At 52.8% G+C, this 19,776-nt stretch overlaps 1 protein-coding gene across 1 annotated transcript; it reads right to left on the bottom strand.

Annotated features, from left to right (window-relative positions):
* Nucleotides 1-14,549: 14,549 nt before the first annotated feature.
* Nucleotides 14,550-18,707, bottom strand: HES4 (hes family bHLH transcription factor 4). Its single transcript, XM_004462502.5, has 4 exons — nucleotides 18,003-18,707; nucleotides 17,831-17,926; nucleotides 17,654-17,741; nucleotides 14,550-17,567 (listed from the first exon to the last, which is right to left on the bottom strand). Exons 1-4 carry the CDS (start codon nucleotides 18,105-18,107, stop codon nucleotides 17,188-17,190), a joined length of 669 nt encoding a protein of 222 aa, XP_004462559.1. The 5' UTR covers nucleotides 18,108-18,707; the 3' UTR covers nucleotides 14,550-17,187.
* Between the last annotated feature and the right edge of the window lie 1,069 nt (nucleotides 18,708-19,776).

The raw sequence follows: 19,776 nt of genomic DNA, 5'->3' as shown, positions 1-19,776 counted from the left end.
TTTATTCTAGCCATTCTAGTGGGTATAAATGGTATCTCATTGTGACTTGATTTGCATCACCCTTTTGGCTGATGATATTGTGCTGATTGGTCATTTGTAGAACTTCTTTGGAGAAATTCCTATTCAAATCCGTGGCCCATTTTTAAATTGGCTTGTTTGTCTTTTTATTATTGCGTTTGTAAAGAGTTCATCATATGTTCTAGATCCACATCCCTTATCAGATATCAGTTTTTCAAATATTTTCTCCCGTTCTATGGGTCACCTTTTTTTTAAACAAATTAATTTCATTGATACATATTAATAAAGCATACAATTCATCCAAAGTGTGCAATCAATGACATTTGGTATAATCACATAGTTGTGTGTTCATCACTTCATCTTTTTACTTTTTATGATGAGGTCCTTTGAGGCCCAAAAGTTTTTTTTACTTTATTTTAATGAAGTCCAATTTATTTATTTTTTCTTTTGTCACTTGTGCTTCTGGTATCATATATAAGAATGCTTTTTCAAAGGCCCTTCATTACCCAATGTCACATTGATTTATTCCTATATCTTCTTTTAAGAGTTTCATAGTTTTAGCTATTGCATTTAAGTCTGTCACCCATTTTGAGCTAATTTTGACATATGGTGTGAAAAAAAGGTTCAAGTTCATTCTTTTGTATGTAGATCTCCAGTTTCCCTGTTTATTGAAAAGACTATTTGTTCCCTAATGAACAGTTTTGGCAACTTTGTTAAAAATCAATTGTGGGAACAGATGTAGCTCAAGTAGATGAAAGCCTGCTTCCCTTGTACACGTCTCAGGTTGGCTCCCCAGTACCTCCTAAAAACAAAACAAAACAAACAAATGAAAAAACCAACTCTCATTGGGGAGTGGATGTATCTCAGTGCTTGAGCACCTACCTCCTACATACAAGGTCCTGGGTCCTGGGTTCAATCCCCGGTACTTCCTAAAAAGAATCAGTTGACCATAAATATGAAGGTTTATTTCCAGACTCAATTCTGTTTTATCAATTTATAAGTCTATCCTTACGCCAGTTCCACACTGTCTTGATTATAGGCTTGTAATAAGTTAAATTTTGAAATCAGGTAGTGTGAGTCCTCTAATATTGTTCTTTTCCAAGATTGTTTTGCCTATTCTGGGTTCCTCAAATTCCCATATCAATGTTTTTAAGATTTATTTTATTTGTTTATTTCCCCCTCCCCCCCTTCCCTCCTCCCCCCTCCCCACCCTGCTATTTTTGCTGCCTGTGTCCATTCACTGTGTGATCTGTATCTATTTCTCTTTTTGTCTTCTTGTCTTTCTCCTCTAGGATTCACTGGGAGTCAATCCTAGGGACCTCTGATGTGGAGAGAGGTCCCCTGTCACTTGTGCCACCTCAGTTCCTGGTCTCTGCTGCGCTTCACCTTGACTCTCCCCTTGTGTTATCGTCTTGCTGCATGACTCACTTGCGTGGCACTGGCTTCCCACATTGACACTCCTACAGGCATTCGGCTCACCACGTGGGCTCTTGGCTAGCCAGGTGGGCACACACGTGGGCACTTGGCTCACTGCAGGGGCACTGGCTTGCCACATGGGCACTCATGCAGGCACTTGGCTCACTGCGTGGGCACTCAGCTCACCACGCAGGCACTGGTTCACCATGCAAGCACTCATGCGGGCAGTCGGTTCACCATATGGGCACTCAGCTTGCCATGCAGACACTCAGCTCACCACGTGGGCACTGGCTCTCCGCACAGGCACACTTTCTCTCCTTTTTCACTAGGAGACCCCAGTAATCAAACCGGCATCCTCCCATATGTTAGGCAGAGGACTTCTCACTTGAGCTACATCCACTTCCCTCTTCAATTTCTTATGTTTGAGTTTCATTGAGCTTCTTGGATCTGTGGGTTTAAATTTTCATCAAATTTGGAATGTTTCCTGACCCACCCCCATTCTTGGACTCTGACTACATCTATATTAGGTCACTTGAAGTTGTCCCACAGCTCACTGATCCTCTTCTCATTTTTATTTTTCCCTCTGTGGGTTTTAGTAAGAATAATTTTTATGGTTATGTCTTCAAGTTTATGTTCCTCTTCAATGTCTAATCTGCCAAATCCATTATATTTCTCATCTCAGACATTGTAGAGCTCATCTACACAGTTCAGTTGGGTCTTTTTTATACCTTCTGTGTTCTACTTAACACCTCAAACTTTTCTCTACCTTCTTGAACATCTGGGATACAGTTATAATAATTGTTTCAAGGTCCTTATCTACTTATTCTATCATCTGTGGTATTTCTTTTTTAATGAACATAATTTAAAGATAGAATTTATTCTCTCATGGTTTACTCATGCAAACTGCACATAAAAGAAAATAGGACAGTTTGTGTAACATTGGAAATATAAGGACTCAAAATGCTACATACATATAGGAAAGGGTTAAGTTTAATCTTCACAAAAAGGGGACGCCAGAGCCAGTTTCACAGTTGGAGGAGGGGGGAAAGGGGTTCTAGTAGCTTTGGTGAGCCAAGAATTTGAAAAGCAAGGGCAGGTCAAAGCAAGGGTGGCCAGTGGTGAGATGCAAGAGTGGGGCCGATAGTGAAAGAAGTGGCACCGAATTTGAAAAGCTGCCAGGAGTGAAAGTGGCCCCGGGCCCTCCCATCCTGCCGGCTGTAGAGAATAGGGAGCAGCAACTGAGAGCAGGAACTGTAAGTTAGTTAGATCTCAGCTAGGCTAGAACCCCAAAGTACCCAGCCAATGGGGAGCAGGGGAGGGACCTGCGTGTTAGGGTAGGGTGTAAATGTCAGTATTTCTTGTTGTTTGGTGCGCCGGCCAAGTTATCCAGGTCACACACCTGTCCTTGCAAGATAGTTCCTAAAATTCTTTTCTCCTCCACAATTGGGTGATCTTTTGTTCTCTTACAGGTACATCTTTCTTTCTAACAATCTTGGGGGCTTGTCCAGGACCCAAAGCTTTGGAGGGGATCCCCAAGGTGGGCAGGGGAAGTGAGGGGAAGGCACCCCTGCTGATTGAGGGTCTCGGACTCCGCGTTGAGGGCCTGCCTTTGACAGCTGGAAGGACCTGAGACCAGATGCTTAGGTCTGCCGGTTGTGGATGAGAAAAGGGGGAGGAAAAACCTGCCTTTTGCTGACAGGCAACCCTGTACACAGGCCAAGGCAAGAAAAGGGGCTGTTAAGTACTGCCTTGGTGGTGGGGAAGTTCTGGTGAGTCTGGGATTGAAAGAAACCCAAACAAGACTCAGAATGGGCAATAGAGGCAGTCGGTTGACCGGGGAGGGGATATCTGTAAGACCCCCCGGGAACATCCCTCCAGATAGTCCATTAGGGAGGATGTTGGAACATTAGACCAATAATGATAAGACCAAGGGAAAGGAAATGACCGTCTGATGCATTCTGGCCAAAATATGGGGCAAATGAGGATTGGCTCCGTGCCAACCTTGCTTTCATAATTCTTTTTGTGTTTTTCTGTTTATTCAGTGTATGTTTTAATACCTCCAGGTAGTAATATTAAACTGACAATGAAAATTCTTAAAAGAGCTCTATTCAAATGGCTAAAAATCAAAAAAGCACTTATATTAATAAGTAAAGTATGGAAATCTTTGAAATGCCTAAATTGAGATGAATAGTTTATTCTTTTTTCACAGAACAGAAAGAGGGATATGAGACTTAAGTAGACATAGAAAGGTGTAAAAGGTTTGTGGAAGTGCTGACTAGAATTTGGTGAGTTTTGTGTAAAGGAATATATTTTTTTCCTAAGATAAGATAGATGGTTCTCATAAAATCAGAACGGAAGTATGTAGGACAAAACTTGAATGCATATGGAAAGTTGTAGAAAGTACTATAGAAGGCACATTAAGTAATGGAATGTGTTTTGTGAAGGCAGAATTTGCCTTGAGATGAAGCGACTATTGTCTATGTGGTTATGGATAGTTACAAGAAGTTTGTAGAAGGAATGTTTAAACCAAATGTTTGAATGGCAATTCCAGTAAGTCATTATTAAACAGAAACGGAATTGATTTTAATAACAAAAAGTAGCTTCATAATAGGAAAAACTGTCAGAGGCCACCTCAATCTGCATATAAAAGTGGTGGTAAAGGAAGATAATCTTGATTCCATTGGGCATCCATATTGCTGAAGTAAAATGCTTATTAACTGATGTTGTCATGGTGAAGGTGTAGAAGTAAAAAGCTCCGTGGTGCTGAAGGGCACTTTGTACGAGGCCAGTGGAATCCTGGAGCCTGCCGTCCTAGATTCTCTCTAGGGTCAAGATGCTGCGTGCTGGCTGTGTGAAGGACATGCTAAGTGGAGCAGTGATCACCAGAGTGCTGTGAGTAGAACTTAAACATAATTGGCATTATGGCCTGCTCCCATGTAGAGTGTCGTATGGTGTTGGAAACCTGGAGCTTAGATCTATTAATTGCAATTCAAAAAGAAACGTATGCACTCATTAGTGCATTGACTGGTATTAAGCACAGTACCTATATTTCTGTTACTCCAGACATATGCTTGATGATTAGGGTGATATCTTTTCTAGATCATATGCAGAGGGATAATGAACATGTTAAAAGATCCTGGTAAACTTCATTTTCTAAGTAGTTAATGAACATGCTTAATCTAAGTCTCCCTCCTAGCCCTTATTCTGAAACTTGTCCCACTTATATCCTGCGGAGGACTGGCAAACCCACATGACATCCTGCCAGGGCTAAGCACTTTCCCACCAGGAAGGAAACAGTAAACGAGGTGGCTGGGATCCACTTCAGCTTAACCCCGTTGAGATAGTCTATGGGTAACCTTTCCTCACCTAGGACTTAGAAACCAGTTTCTGATCAAAACCTGCAAAATAAAGCCCATCAGCTTTGGAAGATGCAGCCTTTAGGCACCTGGCCTTTTCTACTTTTGTGGCCCAGTTTCCTTTCAGTGAAACCCCATCTCCTCAACATTCTAATTAAGTTTATTTCTTCCATCTTGTTAGCCATACAGGGATTTCAGCCAGTTTCACCCAGGGTGCCATAGTCGTCTTCCTCCAACCATAACAGAATAGCAGGTGGGTTTTACACCTTGTCAGGTAAGGCCTCCTGCCCCTAACCAGGGGGAAGCAGTTACAGAAGCATGACCATCATCCTTCAGCACCCCTTCAAGAATGAAGGTGTGAGTTCTCAGGGAGCTAGAGGCTTTAGAGGGGCTCAAAGCTGCTGCAGGCCCCTGTTCTAGCCCTCCCTTCCCTGGAGAAACATTTCCATCTGTTTATTACAGTAGATAGAGGGACAGCCTTGGGGGTTCTGACCCAAATCTGGGGAAGTCAAAGGAGACCTGTAGCCTTCCTTTCCAAAATCCTGGGTCCTGTCTCCAGGGCATGGCCCAGACGCGATCAAGCCGTGGCAGCAGCCGCCCTCCTGGTAGGAGAGAGCAGGAAGCTGACTTTCGGGGAGACTTAGTTGTTAGCACCCCTCATCAGGTCAGAACTAATCTGTCTCAGAAAGCGGGAAAGTGGTTGACTGACTCCCAAATTCTGAAGTATGAGGCTATTCTAATGGGAAAAATGACTTGGCATTGACAGCAGACCACAGCCTAAACCCCGCCTCCTTCCTCTGGAGGGACCTGACCCAATGGAGGCTCCTGAGCAGGACTGTTTAGACCTGACTGAGTATCAGACCCGAGTCTGATCTGACCTCAGGGACCTTCCCCTGCACTCGGGGGAAAAATTCTTCATAGACGGGTCCTCCAGGGTCCTAGAAGGAAGGAGCACAATGGCTGTGCAATTGTGGATGGACTAACTCGTGAGGTGAAAGAAGCCAGCCAATTGCCCAATGACTGGTCAGCTCAAACCTGCGAACTGTATGCATTAAATCAAGCCCTCAAATCATTAGAGGAAGAGGATGGTACAGTCTACACCAACTCTAAGTATGCCTTTGGGGTAGTTCCCACCTTTGGAAAATTTTGGGAAGAGAGGGGATTGATTAACAGCAAAGGAAAAGGGTTAGTCCATGGGAATTAATAAAATGAGTATTGGCCAATCTGCTCTTACCCAGGGAAATATCAGTGGTGCATGTAAATGGACGCCAGAAAGGTCATACGTTTGAGGCAAAGGGCAACAGGTTATCGGATGAAGGGGCTAAGGAAGCCTCTCTTAGTTCCCCTTTGAAGTTGATGATCCTGACACCCTCCATTCCCAAAGAGTCAGGGTCCCCACATTCTCTGAGGAGGTGAAAGAGCTGGAGCAGTTAGGAGCGACCCTGGATGATCAAGGGAGGTGGCTCCTCCCAGATGGCAGGAGAATGTTGAATAAAGATATGACAAGAGAGGCATCAGCAGTCGTACACAAAGGGAGTCATGGGGGGGTACAGGCCAGGTGTTGTCTGGTTCTTAAGTATTTTGGATGCAGGGGCCTTTAAACTGTAGCTAAACAAATAAGTGAACAATGTATAATTTGCCAAAAGGTCAATAGGAAAGTCTTAAGGAAGCAAGAACAAGGGGGACGGGAGCCGGGCCTCAGGCCATCCAGAGCATTCAGGTTGACTACGCTGAAATGCCCCCAACGGGTCGGCTGAAGTATGTTCTGGTTATTGTAGATCATCTGACAGGATGGGTGGAGGCATATTCTCTGCCTCAGCTACAGCATCAGGAACTTCTAAAATTATCCTTGAACAAATCATTCCCCTTATGGGTTAGTGGGAAATACAGACACAGACAGTGGCAGCCACTTCACCTCCCGTGTACTGCAGAATATGATGCGAAGTCTGGGTGTCACTTGGAACTTCCATGCACCCTGGCACCTGCCGTCCTCAGGGAGAGTGGAGAACGAATCAGACTTTAAAGAAGCATCTTTCTAAGTTGGTCTTAGAAACAAAGTTACCCTGGAGTAAGTGCTTACCCATAGCCCTACTGAGGATTAGAACTGCCCTAGGAAAGAGCTGGGAATCTCCCCTCATGAAATGCTTTCTGGTTTGCCTTTTCCTAGGACTGGAGACCTCCCTTCCTTAGAGTTGAAGGAATTCCTTAAGAATTAAATACTGGCTTTGTCCTCTACTTTGTCATCCCTCAGGCATCGTGGTTTGCTGGCCCAGACGCTGCCTCTCGAATTCACCGACCATCAACACTGACCCAGCAGGTGGGTCCTAATCAAGTCATGGAAAGGGTCCAAACTTCAATCAACCGGGGAAGGACCCCATCAAGCCTTGTTGACAACCGAAGCTGCAGTCCAGACAGCAGGAAGAGGCTGGACCCACTACTCTCAAGCAAAAGGACCAGTATCCGACCCAGATGATAAGCACCCAACAACATCATCTGAGTCCGGGGAAATAACTCCAACCGCAGATCCCTTAAGGAGCCCTCTGGGAAGGCAGTAGTTGGGAGGGCATGTCGGAAAGGGGGAGGCGCTGGACAGACTCTGCATCAGTGAACTTTGCAGGAAGATATCCCTCCACCTAGAGGGAAGGCTATTATCTATATCCACCTCTCTAGTGCCTTAAGAGACTAGCAGATGAAGGATTCAGTGTTCCTGAAAATGAGAATAATTACACTGACTATGATGTTTCAGATTCAGGTGACAAACCCCGTTAAATTGATAGTAAACACAACCGAGAGCCTAGCCTCAGCCTGTGCAGGTTGACGCCTGCCAAGTGATAAGGTGCGAGACTTGGGGCTTCAGTGGTGGCTGAACGGGCAAAATAAATACCTACGCCTGGAGTCACCAAGGTTATCTCAACCTCCCCCCCATCTCCGTTGGAGTCTTGTGTGCTGGACTAGTGAGTACAAGGGGTGGACCGCCGGGAACGGAGGAGGCCGTACTCACTGGAAACTACTGGAAGACAAAATAGCCTTTTATAAAGGTAATACCCACCAGACTGAAAAAACCTCCAGTGTAACCCAGTGGTAATAACCATTAGAAAGGCAGACAAAGTCAGCAACGATAACTGTTATTCTTCCCCTGAGAGTCTATGGGCTGGGGGTGGGCGTTACAGGTAAAGACCCTCTGGGGAGGCTCCGTATGCGAGTCCTCTCGCCCCCCCGCCCCATGGATATGATGTCAACAACGCCCCCTCCAGCTCACCCTTCAGAGGTGCCAAGGATAACCCACAAAGGCCAGTTCCCCAATGCATAATGACCCCAAAGCAGTCAGGATGCTTAAGGCAGAGGATTTAAAGCAGAACATAGAAACAGAGAAAGGATATGGGTAGAATGAGTCAAATATACAGTCCAGAGTCTGAATAAAAGCAACTGTTACGCATGTGCAACAGGCCAACACACTGCTCATATTGTACCCTTTCCATTAGGGATGGAAAAGCATGAAAGGGAGTTTACTTGCATGGTGCTCCTTTTCCAGAATGCTACTTCTGGTGAAAACTGTAGTTACATTGTCCTCTCTCTTCCCTCCTATCAAAAAGGGAAACATCAAAGCCATACCGGCTTCCTGCCTCAGTCCAGGAAGTCTGTCTCTCCAGATGAGGAAAAGGGGCTCCAGGACCTTGGGACCATGGCCCTGTGCACATGAGTATGGAACGTGAGGATAGTGCTGGCAGTTTCTCCAGCTTGGCCACACCCCGAGCAGACCTTTGGTGGCACTGCGGAAAGGGCGTCCTCTGACCGGTGTTACCCGAGAAGTGGGGAGGAGCCTGTGCTCTCGGTCAATTGGCCATCCCATTTACCCTGGCCTTTGAAAAAGGGGAAGAAACACAAAACAGGAAAGAGAAAGAAAAGGGGTTTACTTGATGACCAAATTTATCTAGGTAGTATAGGAATTCCCCGGGGAGTCCCTAATGAATTTAAAGCTAGAAATCAAGTAGCTACAGGATTTGAGTCATTCTTGTTCTGGTGGGTCACCATTAACAAAAATGTGGGTTGGATTAACTATATATATTATAATCAACAAAGATTTATCAATTACACTAGGGATGGAGTTAAGGGAACAGCAAAACAATTGGATGCTACTAGCTGAATGGCATGGGAAAATAGGATAGCCCTAGACATGATGCTAGAAGAAAAAGGAGGCGTCTGTGTTGACTGGAGGCAGTTACTGTATGTTCATTCCCAATAACGTGGCCCCAGGTGGGACTATCATCAAGGCCTTGCAAGGCTTAACAGCCTTATCTGAAGAGTTGGCAGAAAATTCTGGCATTGACAACCCACTCATGGGGTGGTTAGAGAGCAGGTTTGGAAAATGGAAAGGAGTGCCCCTGTCTGTCCTGACCTCCCTTATCATCGTGGCTGGGGGACCCACAGCAGCTGGATGTTGCATCATCCCCTGTGGCTGAGGGTCAGCTCAGAAACTCATTGAAACGGCCCTAACCAAACAGATGCCCACATAATACAAGCAAAAGGACTTTTACCCCTTAAAGAGGAAGATCTCTATGATGAAGAATGTGAGGGGGCTCTTAGCAGATTTGAGAAACTAAGTTGTGAAAACTAAAAGAGTCTAAAAGAAAGAGGGGGATTTGCAAGAAATGGTTAAATTTAATTTTCACACAAAGGGAAGTTGAGCCGGCTTTGCTGTTGGAGGGAGGGAAGGAAAGGGGTTCTAGCAGCTTTGGTGCCAAGAATTTGAAAAGTTGCGCCAAAGCACAGGTGGGGCGAAAACAAGGGGGCCCAATGGTGAAAGGCGCACCAAATTTGAAAACAGCACCAGTAGTGAAAGTGGGGCCTAGCCCACCCAGCCCACCAGAATGTAGGGAACGGGGAGCAGAGACTTAGAGCGAGAACTGCATCCATTATTTAGATGTCTCGGATAGGCTGTAACCCCTGAAGTACCCAATCAGTGGGGAACAGGGGAGGGACCTGCGTGGTAGGTTTAGGGTATAAATGTCAGTGTTTCTTTTTTTTTTTTTCTTTTTAAAGATTTTTATTTATTTATTTAATTCCCTCCCCCTCCCCCGGTTGTCTGTTCTGTGTCTATTTGGTGCGTCTTGTTGCTTTGTCCGCTTCTGTTGTCGTCAGTGGCACGGGAAGTGTGGGCGGCGCCATTCCTGGGCAGGCTGCACTTTCTTTCGCGCTGGGCAGCTCTCCTTACGGGCGCACTCCTTGCACGTGGGGCTCCCCTACGTGGGGGACACCCCTGTGTGGCAGGGCACTCCTTGCGCGCATCAGCACTGTGCACGGGCCAGCTCCACACGGGTCAAGGAGGCCCGGGGTTTGAACCGCGGACCTCCCATGTGGTAGACGGACGCCCTAACCACTGGGCCAAGTCTGATTCCCTGTCACTGTTTCTTGTTTGGTGCACTAGCCATTTTATCCAGGTTGCGTCCATTCTTGCAAGATCGTTATTAAAATTATTTTGTCCTCCACAATTGGGTGAGATTTTGTTCTCTTACAGGTGCAGCTTTCTAACAGTACAGAAGTAGTGTGACATCTTCAAATTCAATTGGAATTTGTGTATATACAACTAATAATGATTTTTATTTGCTCAGTACAGATTGGTTTATAATGAAAGTTTTGCTTACCTTGGTAAGCTCATTAATCATTTACAGGAAATGGACTTGGCCCAATGGATAGGGCGTCCGCCTACCACATGGGAGGTCCAGGGTTCAAACCCCGGGCCTCCTTGACCCGTGTGGAGCTGGTCCATGCACAGTGCTGATGCATGCAAGGAGTGCCCTGCCACACCGGGGTGTCTCCCTCGTAGGGAAGCCCCACGTGCAAGGAGTGCGCCCCACAAGGAGAGCCGCCCAGCGCGAAAGAAAGTACAGCCTGCCCAGGAATGGCACCGCACACATGGAGAGCTGATGCAGCAAGATGAGGCAACAAAAAGAAACAAAAAGAAAGATGGTGCTGCTGATAAGGATAGAAGTGGTCACAGAAGAACACATAGCGAATGGACACAGAGAACTTGGGGGGTGGGGAAGGGGAGAGAAATAAAATAAGTCTTAAAAAAAAAAATCATTTACATGACTTCTTATTTTTAAATTTATTTATTTATTTATTCCCATCCCCTCCTTGTTTGCACTTGCTGTGTCTATTCATCTTGTTTCTTTAGGAAGCACTGGGAACTGAACACGGGACCTCCGATGTGGGAGGGAGGTGCCTAGTCACTTGAGCCACCTCCATTCCCTGTTTTTGTTGTGTCTCTCATTATGTTTTCCGTCTTGTGTTTCTTGTTGTGTCAGCTTGCCGCTCCTGCCCGTTGCGCCAGCTCGCTGTCTTCTTTAGGAGGCACCGGGGACGGTGCCCGAGCCAGCTTGAGCCACATTGCTCTCCTACATGACTTTTTATATCTACTTAGTTTTATTTTACAGTTGCAAGAATTCTGTTACCAAAGAACTTTAACTTGAATAAATAATAAGATGAAAGAAAAATGTACTGAAGGACTTAGGAGGGTGAAACAACGAGGCTTTTCTTAACACATCAAAACTATAATAAAAATGGCTTTCTTGCTATATAAATTTTGTGCCTTTGATATCAACTCTTTGGCATAAGTGTGGTAAAATCATGATTAGGAATTGGTTACTTTAAAATTACAAAATCAGTTAAAAATAAATTTCAGAAGTAGAAGTATCAACTAAAATTTCTCTCATTTTTAATAAGTCAAACAATAAAATTCCTATTATCTTCATACTTAAAAGTCCTGGAATGTCCTTCATATAATTTGAATGAATTTCTGTTATGTAAGTACCTGTAATATATTTATGATTAAGTTTGTATAGTTTGTTCTGTACCTACTCTATTTGCTAAAGTCTCAGTGCCCTCTCCTAATGAGAATGATGTTTTAAAAGTCTGTGTGGAATATCCTTGATAATTCAAGGAAATGTCCCATCTGCCTAAGTTTTGAACTGGGAAACATTCAAATTACACATCTGTGACATTTCTCAGTTGCTTTCAATTGATTGATTTTTTTTCCTTCTTATGTATCATGTGGGTTCTTATGTTTCTAATTGCTCTAGGAATTTTTTATTGGATGCCACGTGTTGTGTATTTTACTCTATTGGGTGCTGGGCATTTTTGCATTTCTATAAATATTCTTGGGCTTTTTTTCTGGGGTGCAGTTGAATTACTTGGGAGCAATTTGACCTCTCTGGGTCTTGTTTTTAAGCTTTGCTGGGCAGGACTAGAACACAGTCCTTGATCTAAGCTAATTATTTTCCGCCTTTTGAGTGTTCTACCACGTGCCCTGTGAATGACGAGGCTCTCCATTCTGGCTGGCAGGAACTGACACTCTTTCTGACACTTCGGTTTTTCCCTCTAACCCTTTTGGATGGTTCTTTCCCTGGCCTCAAATGTTTCCTCACAAGCTGGGATCAGACATGAGGGAAAATCTCAGCCGCTCTGCAGTCCTCTGCCGCCTCTCTCCGCTCTCCTGCTCTCTCAGCTTTAGAACCTCCGCTTCCCTCGATCCCAGCCTCGTCTCCTGAGTGGCAGCTTTTCCAGGTTCTCCTGGCTCCCCCCCCTTCTCTCCCTCCAGGCCCTGAGCTGGGCAGAGGCAGGGCACACGCACAGGGCTTCTGCCTCTCAGGGAGCACCTCTTTTGTTGTCTGTGGCTTCATATAGTTTATCTAGTTTTCTAGTTACTTTAGGTAGGAGGGTGAATCTGGTTCCTGCCAGTCCATCTTGGCTGGGAGCCACCAATTTAATGCAGATAATTATTTTACTTAATCCTCCCAACAACACAGCACTAGGAGGGCGGTCCCACCACTAGTTCCACTTTACATTTTAGGTGCTGCAACTTGGCAAAGGTCACACAAGCAGTGAGTGACAGCAGACCCCAAGCTCTACCACCCACACGTTGGGCAGCTGTGCTGGAAGCCCTGCCGGGCCTCGAGGAGCCTGGCGCCGCCGGTGTCAGCACCTGAGCAGGGGTTGCCAGAATAAATAAAAGATGTGTTTCTGCAGAGCTTCCAGAGCGGCCAAGGGCAGGCCAGGCCTGGGGAAGGGCCCAGCATCTCCGGGTGCGCGTGTCGACGTGTGTCCGGCTGTGACACGTCTCTCAAAGTTCCGAGTGCTCTGACCATAGAGCGTGTTTCTGGCTCTGTGTGTCCTGGATTATCTGCCCAGACACACAGCCTTGTTTTGGGTGACGTGGTTAAGCCCAGGGGCAGTGCAGCTCCAGGAGCGGGTGGGGGGCGCCTCCCTCCCCCTTTGCCCCCCACACTGTCCCCACTACCACATCACAGACCTGAGGGGACAGTGCAGCTCAGGCGCCAGTGCAAGGCAGCTGGAGCCCCACAACCTGCTGTGCACACGCATGCCTGCACACACACACGTGCACACACATGCGCAGTCACAGCCCTGCCCTGAAATCACAACTGCTGAGCTCTGAGCACCTCCTGTAGGTTCCTACACTCCACACAACGCTCCCATTTCTCCCAATTTTGCAGAGAGGAAGTGCAGGTCTGAAGAGTTAAGATGTCTGAGATTCCCTAGCGACACCGATCCACGGCCCAGGCCGCTTGGACCCCAAAGCCTGTGCCTTTTCAGGCAGCCCCCTGCGGGCTCTACATGCACTGAGCTGGCACACACACCGGTGCACACAGCATGTGTGTAGCACTGACGAACACGTGGCACCGTGCACGCTCCTCACACATGCACCGTGTATGCGCACATGCCCACGGATGACAGTGTGCAGGGATGAGCCCCAGTGGACTCCCCGGAAAGGCCGCAGGGGTGCACACACCCACGTCCATGACCACCTGCCCGCCTCAGGGCTGACAGACGACAGTGCCACGTTTTCTGTGGCTCTCAGGCACCCGGAGTCTCGTCTTGCTGCCGGGGTGCAGCTTCAGGCTGGGGGTCCCGAGGAAGGCACTGCCTTGCTGGATTTGGGCAGGACGTCAAATCTGAGGCTGAGGTTCAGGCTCACTGAGGTGGACCACACGTCCTCAGACCTCAGACCTTGCTGCGGGTCCCCGTGTGTGTCGTGCTCAAGAGGGCCCAAGTTTCAAACCCTGGCCTGCTCCTCTTTGCTGAGACCCCCTCCCCAGACAGGCATTGGGGCCCTCCCCACACCTGGGGCCCACCGGTACAGGGGCAGTGGCCCAGCTCGCGCCTGATTCCAGAAGCCCTGCTGTTCCTTGGTAACCGTGGACACCTAGTTGCCTTCCCAGCTGCAAAAAGGGCCAATGCTCCTATCACCCGCACATGGCCCCGCGGGCAGGAGGGAAGTGACCGCGGGCTGCGTGGCATCTGGGCTGAGGGCAGTGGATGTCTCAGGAGGTGAGGTCACTGGCCGGTGGGCACGGTTCTGCCTTAGTCCAGTGTGGAGGCCTGTGAACGCCCAACCCCACATTCTGGATCCAGGGTGACCCCTTAGGTTCCTTTCCCAGCCCTGTGAGGGGGGGCCACAAGGACCCCAACCCCTGGAGTGAGCCGTGGAGAGTTGGGCTGGGTGCAGCAAAGCCACCACCCTGCCCTGGGTGGAAACCACTTCCAGATCCAAGGCCCACAGGCCAGGGGCCAGTGCTGGAGGCCGGACCGGCAGGCGGTCAGCCTACTGCTTGCACTTTCTCACCGCGTGCTGCTGTTCCCACGTCCCTGCCCTGCCCCTGCCAACGTCTAGGCCAGCCTTATCACGAGGACACAAGTGATGGGGCCCCGGGCGACCATGGACACATCATTCAACCGGGTCTGTTAATCGTTTGTTGCTATTGTTGTTTGCATTTATTTAATAAATTATAACACATAGTTGTTATTTATGGCCTTGTAGTAACCTACCCTAAAGTGTATCTGCGTAAAGCCACAGCATTTATGCTCTCAGCAGCCCCTGAGGGTCAGGAATCCCGGGAGCTCAGCTGGGTGGTTCCAGCTCAGGGTCTGTGGAGGCCGGGGGCTCCGGGGCCCCAGCTGAAGGTGCAACTAGCCCGGGGATCCAGTTCCAAACTCACTCTCCTGGCTGGAGGCCACAGGCCCACACTCTGTCTGCTTCTCCGTGGAATGACTGTCAGCTTCCCCACAGGGAAAGCCAAGGGGAGCCTGTTTCCTTGGCCCTGGGGGGTCCAGCTGGAGGAGAACCCCAGCCTCCTGAGGGAGGGAGGGGGGAGGCAAGGACTTTCTGGGGGGGTGGGTTAAGACCCTGCCTCTCACAAGCAACTCCAGCCCACCCCCAGTCTGAATTTCCGAGTGACGGGGGTGTCATCCGACCATCCAGCTGACATCTGTCTGTCACCCGGATTCCTCTAGTTTTGAGGATCTGACATGTGTCTTTGCTGGGCTCCCAGCCCGGCCCCCCCGGGCAGACACGGAGCGCCACCCCCCAGACAAAGGCAAGTCCTTTGGTGCTGCACCAGAAACTCAGCAATCTCTTATTGCTGCTCAGTCCTGCCCGGGGAGGGGAAGTGGGCAGCCCCCAGCCCACGGAGCCAGCCCCTCCAAGGGGAGGAGGGGGCCGCTGACTCCCGGGAGGTGTCTCAGCAGGTGGTGTCTGCAAGACAGAGGAGAGCTAAGATAAAAATAGCTGGAGAGGGCCCTCAGGAGAGGGGAGCCCCAGCCCCACCCGCAGTGGCCTCCTCTGAGGCTGGAGGAGGAGCAGGAAAGGGCAGGAAGGAGGGAGGGACAAGGGAGCACCGAGACAAACAGGAGAGCAAGGAGCAAGGGTTGTAGCTGCTCAGGAGGAGCGTGGGGAGGGAATTCCAGGGGAGTGGGGGTGCACAGGGACAGAGCGGGAGGGGTCATGAGCCCGGGGGGCCGTGGGGAGGGTGCGGTTGCCCCCAAAGCCTGACCCCTGGGGCACTGAGGGTCCTGGCTGCAGGCTCCTTTGGCCACAGCACTGGGAACAGGAAGTGGGGCAGGGAAGGGGCGGTCTCCAGCAGGAGGTGGGAACGCTGATGGCGCAAGCCCCCACCCACCTCCCATTGTCCCACCCCTGCCTTTCTCCCTTGGACCAAGTCTGGGGACTGGGGAGGACCTGGCTCTCCAGATTTGAGTCCCTGCCCACCGACCAAGCCCAGCGTCCGTTGCCCACTGGAGCCCCTCTCTGCCCTCCTGGGCACACCTCCCTCTGTCCAGGCTGGACCAGCACTCCCAGCCCAGGCCACCCAGAGGGGGGCAGCTGCTTTGGGCGCTCCCCAGAGGGCGCCGGAAACGCAGAGAGCACTGTCCAAGGGCGGAGCTAGGGCCAAAACGGCCGCCCCCATCCTGAACCCCGGAGAGGTGGGCGGTCAGCGGGGAGGCTGAGCTCCTGTGCGGCGTCCAGGAGAGCACAGCCGGGGTGGGGGCTGCGCGAGCGGCAGCCTCCCCCATTCTCACCCCAAGCCCCCTGGCGGGCCCAGGCCGCGCAGGTGTCAAAGGGATGTCAGTGCAGGCGCCTGCGGGCGGAGAACCACTCGCCGCGTCTGGGCTTGTGCGCCCGGACCACCGGCTCGCTGCAGATGGGGCGCCGCCCCCGGCAGCTGCTCAAAGGGTGGGGGGTGGAGGGAGAGGGCGGCGGCTCCTCGGGTTGTGCGGGGCCTCCGAACAGCGCTGCTGGTGGCGCCCTGCACTCACGCGGCAGGTGAGCACGCGCGTGGCGGGGTCGCGGGGCTACAGCAGGGCCTGGACCCGCGGGGAGCACCCCTGAGCCCGGCCTTCGGCGTCCCTGGCCAGCCTCTCCAGGAGCTCGCGCGCCCTCTCCTGCTGGGTGCGCAGTCTGTGCTTGGGCCCGAGAGGATTTGCATTGAACTCGGAAAACAAAGCACTAGGTGGACGCGGCCAGAAACGCGGGCTACAGGGCAGAAAGCGGTTACCCCTCACCCCAGCGCGGGGCAGCACTCGGGCCGGGACAGACGCCCCCCACGCCCCCGCCAGGCCCAGGCACGGCAGGTGGGAGAAGCGCCCTCTACAAACCAACTCGCCACTGATGCTGCGCGGCTTCTTCCCAACACTGCGGCGCATCCTGGGGGACTCAGGGGCTGTCGCCTTCCTGTCCGGGCCTCGAGAGGACCCCTCACACCCCACACACCGAGGCGGATCTCTGGCTCCGGGCGCAGGCGCGGACTGTGCGCGCGGGGGCGGGGCCGCCCATAGTCCCGCCCCGCGTGGAGCCCACCGCCTGGGAAGGGCCGCCCCGGACTGGAGAACGCCGCGGCGGGAATTCCCCGGACGCCCCCAGGGTCGATGCGCGCGCTGGGCGCGCTGGGCGCCCTGGGCCGCGGACGCTATCCAAACGGACTCCAGTCCGCAAACGCCTTCCACAAGGGCATTTTCCGTTTGAATTAAAAAGCCCATCTTTCCACGCGGCCCCTAGAAACAAATATTCTCGGGGTACAGTCTCGGCAAAAGGCTGCGCGCGGCCTCACCGCAGCCACGGCCTCCAGGGCGCGCTGCGGCCCTGCGGCCCAGCGCGGGGCGCGGCGGGGGGCGGCGGGGTCAGGCCTGGCAGGAGCACGAAGGCGGCCCCGGGGCCCGGCAGGGGGAAGGGGCCGTCCAGCGCGGGCAGCAAGGCACGGCCCGCGTAGGCTTCCGGCGCCGGGGCCTCGGCGGCTGCGGGCGACGGGGCCGGGCGACGTGAGGGCCCCAGCTGGCCCAGGCAGGCCGCCAGGTGGCCGAGCAGGCGAGAGCGCACGTCTGCCGGGACGCCCTCGCAGCCGGCTAGGAAGCGGTTCACCTCGGCCAGACACTCGTTGAAGCCGGCGCGGTACTTGCCCAGAACAGCAGGGTCGGCGTTGAGCGCGGCTGCGGGGGCGGCAGGGAGGCTGGGTTGGTGTCCCGGGAGCCCCGCGCGTCCGCGCACCTCCCGCGCCCGCCCGCCCGCGCCTTACCTGTCACCTGCACGCGCCGCAGGCTCTGCAGGTGCCTCACGGTCATCTCCAGGATGTCCGCTTTCTCCAGCTTCGAGTGGCGGGAGCTCTGGGGGCAGGGACGGGGGCGGCTGTAGCCAGCCTGCCCCAGACTCCGCGCCCCGGCCCCTCGTTACCCCACTCGCCCACCCCGGTCACCTCTTTCCTGAGGGCGTCCAGGATGAGGGTCTTGAGCTGGGCGAGGCTGTCGTTGATGCGCGCTCGGCGCCGCTTCTCCATCACCGGCTTGGAGGACTGCGGGTCGGCAGTGGCTGAGTCCCGCGCCCGCCGCCCGCACCCCACGTCCCTGCACCCCCGGCCAGGACCCCACCTTGCGGTGCTCCGCGGCGCTCCGGGGCTTGTCTGGGGTCCGGCTGGCGCTGGCCGGCGCTGCCGTCCGCGGCGAGGCGCTCGGCTTCGCGGTGTCCGCGGGCATGGTGCGCCGCGCGCGGGGCGGAGCTCGCCGCCGGGAGCCGAGGGCGGGCTGGCGGGCGAGTGGCGGGCGCTTCGTGACCCCTCCGGCGGGTCCGGGGCTCCAGGCTCGCGCGCGGCGCCCACCGCCCGGCTATTTAAAGCCCAAGGCCGCGCAGCACCGGCTGTGTGAACCCGGCCCCGCATTCTTTCCCACACTCGCGCCAGCCAATGGGAGGCCGCTCCCCCCTGCTCCGGCACAGGAGCGCGCGCCTCTGGCCGCCCCCCGCGGCCACCGCCCTCCTCAACCGTCAGTCACGCGCCAGCTCCCGGCCCGCGGCCCCAGCAGGCGACAAAGGACTGCCGGGGACCCCCGCCCGCGCCCAGTCTGGCACCGCCAGGGCGGGGGTGGGGGCGGCATCGCCACGCCCCTCCCCCACTGCTTCTGGGCAGGGCGCCGGGTGGGACCGTGACGTGAGGCTGCCCTTTCTGCCGCCGAAAAGGGGCCGAGAGTTCAGGGCGGGGAATCGAAACGGAAACTGGCGAGGGCAGCCGGGTCAGGAGTCCACCCGGAGTGGACACACCTCCGCCCACGCGCCCCTTCCTCCTCCGTAATCCCTGCCCTCGCGCGAGGCCGGACCTAGGGCCTCTGGGCACAGCCCGAACCTGACCTGCGCCCCCTTCTCAGACTCCGGGACCCCCTCCTCTGCGCTGGGAGGCTCCTGGCCCGGGCCCCCCTCTTCCAGCACTCTCCGCGTCCCCTCAGCTTCAGCTGCCCCTTCTCTCAGCATCAGGCATTTGCCAGTGGGCACGGTTAACTCGGTTCTCCCGAGACCTTGTGCGCTCGGTGCTGGGGTTCTCTGTTTTCCGAGGAGGAAACTGAGGCAGGGAAAGGCTGGGTTCTTTGCCCAGGTTCCAGTTGGTAGGGGCAGGCCGAGGACTGGAGCCCGCCCTGCTTTGCGCCAGCTCAGCCTCTGCCTGACCACGCCTCCTCCAGCACCCCCAGCTCTGCCCTCTGGCCTCCTAGCACCTGGCACAAGGCCTGGCCTGAGAGGCACAAGCCAACAGCAGCCACCTGGCCAGGTGGAGCTAGGAAGGTGGGGCTCTGCTGGCCGAGGTCACCTGGCGGAAAGGTGGCCCAGATGAGCCTGCTTCTTTCAGAGGCGGGCTGGCAAGGTGACGTCTCAGGAGAGAGGGACGGTGGTGAGGGAGCAGGCGGGATGATGTCACGTGGCAGAATGCAGTGATGTCACTTGGCAGACTGGCAGCACGTCTCAGGATGAGTGTGGGGGATGGTGCAGGCAGGGCCTGTGTGTGTGTGATGTCATGGGCCTGTGACGTCATACTCTCTAGAGTCCCCCCCGCGTGCTGAGCACTGCAAAGTAGGGCACGCAAAACGTGGGCACAGTGGTACAGTTTTTCTATCTGATATTTCCAAAACCTCCCGGTGGGAAAAAAGGGGACCCTGGGGATTCCTTGATGTTTGTTGTGGTTTCTGTCACATGCACCTATGGGAGGCATTGTCATCTTTTCAGCACTCAGGATTCCCGCTTTGGTCTCGTCAACGGACGGGTCAGTAAAGGTTCCCTGACAGCCGGGGGAGGGGACTGGGCTTGTCCTTGGGGCCTGGAAGCCCTCCTGGTGCTGGGCAGGAACGGGGACGCAGAACAAGGGAGGACGTGGGCCGGTTGCTG

This window comes from Dasypus novemcinctus, chromosome 9, assembly GCF_030445035.2.
Source record: "Dasypus novemcinctus isolate mDasNov1 chromosome 9, mDasNov1.1.hap2, whole genome shotgun sequence".
Lineage (NCBI taxonomy): Eukaryota > Metazoa > Chordata > Mammalia > Cingulata > Dasypodidae > Dasypus > Dasypus novemcinctus.
This window is presented reverse-complemented; position numbering and strand designations above follow the sequence as displayed.